Source organism: Sinocyclocheilus rhinocerous, unplaced genomic scaffold (assembly GCF_001515625.1).
Source record: "Sinocyclocheilus rhinocerous isolate Xijiao unplaced genomic scaffold, SAMN03320098_v1.1 scaffold1534, whole genome shotgun sequence".
NCBI classification, from domain to species: domain Eukaryota; kingdom Metazoa; phylum Chordata; class Actinopteri; order Cypriniformes; family Cyprinidae; genus Sinocyclocheilus; species Sinocyclocheilus rhinocerous.
Genome location: NW_015638992.1, coordinates 122,386 through 129,418, shown reverse-complemented (window position 1 = coordinate 129,418; position 7,033 = coordinate 122,386). Strand labels below are relative to the sequence as shown.

The 7,033-nt window shown below is 40.7% G+C and overlaps 1 protein-coding gene across 1 annotated transcript; it reads left to right on the top strand.

Moving 5' to 3' along the window:
* Nucleotides 1-2,002: 2,002 nt before the first annotated feature.
* Nucleotides 2,003-4,685, top strand: LOC107750900 (C2 calcium-dependent domain-containing protein 4C-like). The gene is made up of 2 exons (XM_016566465.1): nt 2,003-2,117; nt 2,207-4,685. The coding sequence occupies exon 2, from the start codon at nt 2,244-2,246 to the stop codon at nt 3,507-3,509; it is 1,266 nt and encodes a 421-aa protein (XP_016421951.1). The 5' UTR covers nt 2,003-2,117; nt 2,207-2,243; the 3' UTR covers nt 3,510-4,685.
* Nucleotides 4,686-7,033: the final 2,348 nt, after the last annotated feature.

Sequence of the window (7,033 nt, the reverse complement as noted above, 5' to 3'; positions counted from 1 at the left end):
ATTTCTCTCCTGATTCAGACCATATGACTGGAGAAAGCAATATTATGGATAGAGGACACGCATTTTAACTGGAAGCGACAGTTTCAACTTTAAAATTGTCTTGATGAATTTGTTTATCACAGACATGCAGCTGGAGTGGTGTGGATTGCTTGTGGATTATTGTGATGTTTTTATCAGCTGTTTGGACTCTCATTCTGACGGCACCCATTCACTGCAGAGTATCCACTTGGTGAGTAAGTGATGTGATGCTACATTTCTCCAAATCTTAAAACTCATCTTCATCTTGGATAGCTTGAATGTAAGTACGTTTGCAGAAAATTTTCTTTCTTTTGTGAACTATTCCTTTAACTGAGCAAATATGTAATTATATAAATAATTCAGGATTTAAAAGATGTCATAATGTTTCATTGTTTCTTTCTTGACATGTGACCTAGCCATACTTTTACATGCACAGATCTGAAACTCTACAGCTATATTTAAATCTGGGGAAAATATTGTATGTCTGCTGTGACTTTAGCATGCGTTTTCTCCAATTAGCTGACTTTTGGAAAAGTTTTCTGCTTTTGCACGAACAATATGGGTGTGCGTTTCCATAGTCCTCTCTCCAAGTTTCCAGGGAAACAGCAGATCAGAGAGCAGTAAATCAAACACAATTATACATCATCTCAGAGCACTATTTCATTCAAAACGCTTCTCTCTCACTGGCCAGCTATAATATTCCACCAGTTGTGAATAATAGACAAAAAAGGTTTAATTGATGAGGCGCTTTGAACGGTGCCTGTTGCAGCCCGCTCACAGTTATCCATGCATCATGATTTCCCTGACAGAGAGATGCGGTTTTCCTGCATGAGAAATGGCACACTGCCCATTTCTGATTGATTCAATCATGCTATTTTCTGCTGTATGCATACTATGTGAAGTATGTAATGCCTGTGCTCCTGATTTAGTAATGTTTTGGACTTGTAAACGGTGCTTGATCTGTGCATATCACTCCTAATTCACACGAGGCGAATTTTTAACAGCTGGAGAAAGCAATATTATGGGCGCTTAAGGACTCATATTTTAGCTGAAAGCAATGGTTTGAAGTAAAAAAAAAAAGGCTTGATGGATTTCTTTCTTACAAACAAGCAGCTTTTGGCTTCACAAGACATTAATTGATTGACTGGAGTGGTGTGGATTGCTTGTGGATTATTGTGATGTTTTTATCAGCTGTTTGGACTCTCATTCTGACGGCACCCATTCACTGCAGAGGATCCACTTGGTGAGCAAGTGATGTAATGCTAAATTTCTCCAAATTTTAAAACTCATCTGCATCTTGGATGGCCTGCAGGTAAGTAGCCTACGTTTCCAGAAAATGTTCTTTCTTTTATGAACTGTTCCTTTAACCTAGTCAATATGTGCTCATTTACGGACTATTTTCAAGTTTACTTTTTGCATATCGCACAGATTCATTTTTTACAGTGCAGAAACGTCATTAAATCTCTCAGTCTCTTTAATATAACCTCATTGTAAACCCAATTCAGTACCTTCACAGACCCCCAGGATTTCCACAGACCTCTGCTTGAAAATCCTGGTAATAGAAAGTAAAAACTGTATACTCAAATGTGTGGTAGGATATTGTGATACTGGAAATACAACAAAAATCAATATAGAAATATTTAGGTAGTGCTTAATGCAATAACGTCTAAACCTACTAGGTTTTATTGAAGTCAAAAATAAAATTTAATATGCCTGAATTAATTTGAATTTCAGAAGAAAAAAATCTATTTTAAGATGAGAAAAGGGAGAAATAGCTCATTAAGATTCGTTTTTATACAGAGTACCTGTACTTACAGTTAATAAAATGCACACATAGTGTTCATTGGCTTTTTGAAACCATCTGTGTACATTCTGCATATATTTCTTATGTAAATAAGCTTTGCGGATTGAATGTGTAATGAAAGCGTGATGCTGAGTGTATGTTGAGCCACGAGGTGACCGTGTACAATTGATAACGGAAAAGCAGACAGGTGTCAGCTGTCTTTAACTATTGCTTTTTAGTGTTAGCAATGTGTTAACATAGTGTCAGAATCTCCCAAGAATCCATTGGGTGACAGTGTACCCAAAGTAGCAAGGAGGTGGACGGAATTCAGTTTGTATTTGCATTCATGAATCGCAGGTGTCAGCGTGGGTTGATGATATTTCGTCTCGCTCTCTGTGCCTATAGGGTGCAATTGCACATCTCTCCCAGACCCCGCCGAGAGATGTGGCTGCTGGAAAAGATCCGCGGTTCAGTGGAGGGAAATGTTCTCCGGCAGGGAGACTCGGCTGACAAACACAGCAAAGCCCCAACCTACAGCAACGTCCTCACCCCTGACAAGATTCCCGATTTCTTTATTCCGCCCAAATTGGTGTGCTGCCCCCCAGAAGAGGAGACGCCCGAAATGAAGCCAAAAAACGGGCTCCATTCTTCCACGTCCGAGCAGACCATATGCTGCAAGATGCCACAGGGCAGTCCGCGCAGCCCGCGCCTCATTAACAAGCTGGCTGGAGACACCAAGAACTTGCTCAAAGCTGCAAACCGCCACATCATCCAGGTTGAGAGCGCAGATGACTTGGTGGTCGGGGAAGTGGGCGACCTCAACACAAACGCTGACCCCCAGTCCCAGACGGCCATGTCCTTGCCCTATGTACCCAAAGCGCAAACCTCCTACGGTTTCGCTACGCTCATGGAAAGTCCTCACACGAGACGTAAAGAGTCCCTCTTCCATAGCGACCCCACAAGTCCGCTCACCTCGCCCAACACCCAACGCAAGTCGCAGGGCAACCACTTAAACCCCAGTGACTGTAACACCTCCCATTCCAACCCCTACCGGTACTTCAGCGGAGGGGAGAGCGACACTTGCTCCTCGGCCGAGTCCTCCCCGTTCAACTCCCCTCTGTTGTCCCGTTCCGCATCCCTCCTCAAGATGTTCACCCACGAAACCAAAGCCAAAGTGTCCCGGGCCAAGCGCTCCTTCGGCCGGCACAGCTCTCTCTCCACAGATGAGTGCAGCTCTGTGGAGACCAGCCCGAACATTCAGAGGCGCCTCCGTTGCCCTCCTTCTCCGGCATTCCGAGGACGGAAACACGGAGGCAACATGGATCGCTTCACGCAGCACACCATCAACCTCCACAAGGGAGGAACTCTACGCATCTGCACAGACTACGACATCGACGCCTCCAGGCTTCACGTCCGCGTGCTGGCGGCCGAGGCTCTCTACGATAAGCAGTACGATGCGAAGAGCATCAACTGTTGCGTGGCTCTGTACCTGAACCCGGGAAAGCTCCAGAAACAGCGGAGCACCATTATCAAGAACAGCCGCAACCCTGTCTTCAACGAGGACTTCTACTTTGACTCCCTTCCGGTTGTGCAGGTGAAAAACCTCGCCATCAAGATGAAGGTAGTCAACAAAGGCACCAGTCTAAAGAGAAATACCTTATTGGGAGAGAGGGAGGTACCCCTGAAAGAGTTACTTTCTGGGATCTAGAGGTCAGATGTTGTCCTCCAGACACACCAATGCGGTCTCCACCTAACAGAACCAGACAAGGAAATATCCCAGCTTTGAGTCCTCAAAGTGATTTGGTCCCTTTGGTTGCAGAACTCTCCAACTAACTGTGTGCAGCTTCCCAACATGTTTACCAGCAGTGAGAGTGAATGGATGTACAGTACTGTATGTGTGAGATATTCTGTAAATTTGGTTCATGAGTGTACAGGCATGCTTCGATTGTATACATGTGAGTTCCCAGGGTTTGTGTTTGTTGAGACCAGTGTCTTCTTGATTCCAGACCCTGCTGGGTCTCACTGTTGGAGACACAGATAGATAAAACAGCTCCCCATCCACATGGCATATCTTGACAACAAAAGCACATTATTGTAGACTGACGCTTTGAAGTCACTTAAGGCCAGATGCAAATGCATGCTTCATCAGCCGTTTGAGCCTTAAAATGACGAGAATGACAAATATATATTTGTCCCCCATATTGCTATAATAACAGTGTTTTGCCTTATGCCTCTTTAATTCCGCTCTTGAGACTGTGACATTTCTCTCAATCTCACTGTAAAACTGGACTTTTGATGTTTGTTTTTTTTTCTTTTTGAACGCTGAATCTGTGAAGTTAAAAACACCCTTCAGCCTTATTGAGTGACAAGCTGCTCACTTTGAGTGACACTGAACTTTTTAGATAGGGAGTGATTCATGATTGGACAGAGCATATGACATCATCATGAATGTCAAGACAATGTGATTTCTGTAAATAGAAGGCTCTTTTAAATCTGCTTCTGTGTAGCTGCATCTGAAATCGCTCCCTATTCCCTATAATGTTGACTAAATATTACGCAGTTTGGAGAAAGAGTTCAAAATACTACTGGAAACAAATGTGCCAAAAATTACCATGGTATTACCATGTTTTTTTGGACATGCTTGTGACAATGCTATGACATTTTTTGCAGTTACTTGGATTGGCATGGGTTCTTGGGCATGTACCATAGTTTTGACATTTACCACGGTGATTTATATGAAAATGGTAACCATGCAGTACCATAGTATATGTCAGAGTATTGTAGTATTACGATACCTGATCTAATACCTTTGCTTTACCATGGTAATATCATCGTTTTTTGGGCATGTACTGTGGAAATACCTTGCTTTTGGACAAGTACCATGCTGATACCATAAAGTACCATATTTGCATGGCAGTCTATACCCTTATTTTTTCACATGGCCCAAAGTTTTGGACATGTAACCTGAATATATCATAGTATTCTTTGAAGTACCATGATACTGTGTATATCAAAATATTTACCATGGTACTGTTTTTGCAAGGGATATACTAGTAACCAAAAGTTGCACAGGTTAAACTGTTATACCGAGGCTATGCTAACATACACAATGCTTACAAAGAAGTTTCTTCAGAACAACAATGTATGTGTTGACGTTTCTAAAGGACATTAACGGTGCCCACTAGTGCCATTTTAGCTTAAATCTCAGGTTAGGGAACATATTGCATTTTCGTATGTGTGCACTTTAACACGTTGTTGACTTGCAACAGTTTATGGTGCATTGTGGGTATCGTTTAGTAAAGTATAAAATTGTTAAATAAGATGTGGGATATCCCCCAGGAAATATGGAGTTTTTTTTTCATACAGCGTTTATGTTCAGAAAGTGTTCAGATGATTATTCTTCTATTAAATATGTGCACAGAGTTTTGGCATGTTTATAGTAGATGTGTTTGTAGATGTTTTCCAATGGGAGCAGTTGCATGGCAAAATGTTCAAGCCCACATGTTTTCTTTTCTATTGTTATTGAGTCAGATGGTGAACATGTAAGATATAAGCTCACATCTTTTCTTCGCGTCATCCCCTGTATTGGATCCACAACACTAACACTATTTTGTATATTGTACTTGATACTCATTTTTACCACAGAGCACAACAGTGACTGTACATTTTTTCCCCAATTTTGGACATGTATTTTTCTCATTCATTTTCTCCACTGGTAATTTGAGAAAAAGGTGTTAAATAATAATAGGCTGAAATGAAAAGTCTGTCTTGAAAGGTTTATATCTTACAGTTAAAAACCTGAAAATGAATTTTCACCTCACCCTAAGGTTTCACTTAAATGCTGTTGATTAAAGCCGAGTCAGATCAATTTGGAGTTTAAAATTGTATAAGACACTGTAATGCGTCATACATGGCAAGCTCTTTGTTTGACCTAAAGAGTGTTCGGTAATATTCCCGAGAGCTCTTCAATCAGATTGCCACACTCTTCGGTTCTTGAGTGGATTCACACAATTGCACCGCTATTAGAAGTGAGACAGATTGTCTCGCAGTTCTGGCTTCAGCTCAAGGTAACACATCTGTGTGTTTCTGATGAATCATTTGCATATCCTTAAGGGTGAAGTGTGTAATTTATGTGCCACATGCGACACCAAATGGAATTGCAACTAGTTTTTTTCATGTTTTGTTTTTCCAATGGAACGTGAGTGATTTCCTTGTGCAAAAGTTTCTAAGGAGTTATTGTTGGTTGCCACCTCTGAAATTCGTTTCAGAGGCTTTTGATTGAAGATTATTAAGAGTTTTTTTTTTTTTTTTTTTGAATAACATGCAGATGAATCATGCACAATAAAGTTGCAGTCACAGTAGCAAAATTTTGCATGCAAAAATTGGCCCATTGTCTATTGTCAGTAGTGTAGCAATGCATGAAGTGCAACTCACTTTCAAACCAAACATATTTCCGGTGGTCAACGTGGCAAAAGTGTACGATTACCTTTAACCTGTTGCGAAATCTTCATGGCTAAATCTTTCTTCCACATGCAAAATTCCCTTTTAAAATGGCTTGATTTTGACTGCAAAAATTCTAAACCTTAAAGCTCAGAAAGTGCATTAAGAAAACAGTCAGTTTATTTTGCTCTTTTAGATTTAGTTTCATGATATAGCACGTGGCATACATTTGAATGATCAGTTTTAGTGCTAAACAGTCTTTAAATGCAATTATTTTGTCATTTCCGTTTTCCATTTTTCTTTCATTCATTGATTTGTACCTGTTGAGTTACCATCTTTCATCTTTCATTGAAAGCACTTCCATGTCACTTTTGCCAAGCTGAAAACATGTATTAGATATTAAAGGGGGGAAAAAAGCACTTTGACCAAACGGTCCGCAATTACATGAATCACCCCATAGGTGCTTCATGTGAATTTTTCTCCACTATATACTTCCAGGGTACAATGATTAATTTATTAAATTATTTCCATTTCTATTTTCAGCGCTCTTTCAAAAAGGCCAAAATAGATTTCCCATCAGAGCCACGTAGAAAACAGAAAGCCTTATTCCTGTCGGAGACCGAGCTCTTTTTGATTGGCAGAGAATTCAAATTAGAAGATGAGAAACAGATTCCAGAAGGGATTCAATATGGGGGGTGTTAAATCCCATTCATTTCCGTAACCATCTTCCTGTACGTGAGATTAAAGTGTCTCGAACTTGTGTTTCGGATAATTAATGGAAAATGAAGTGCC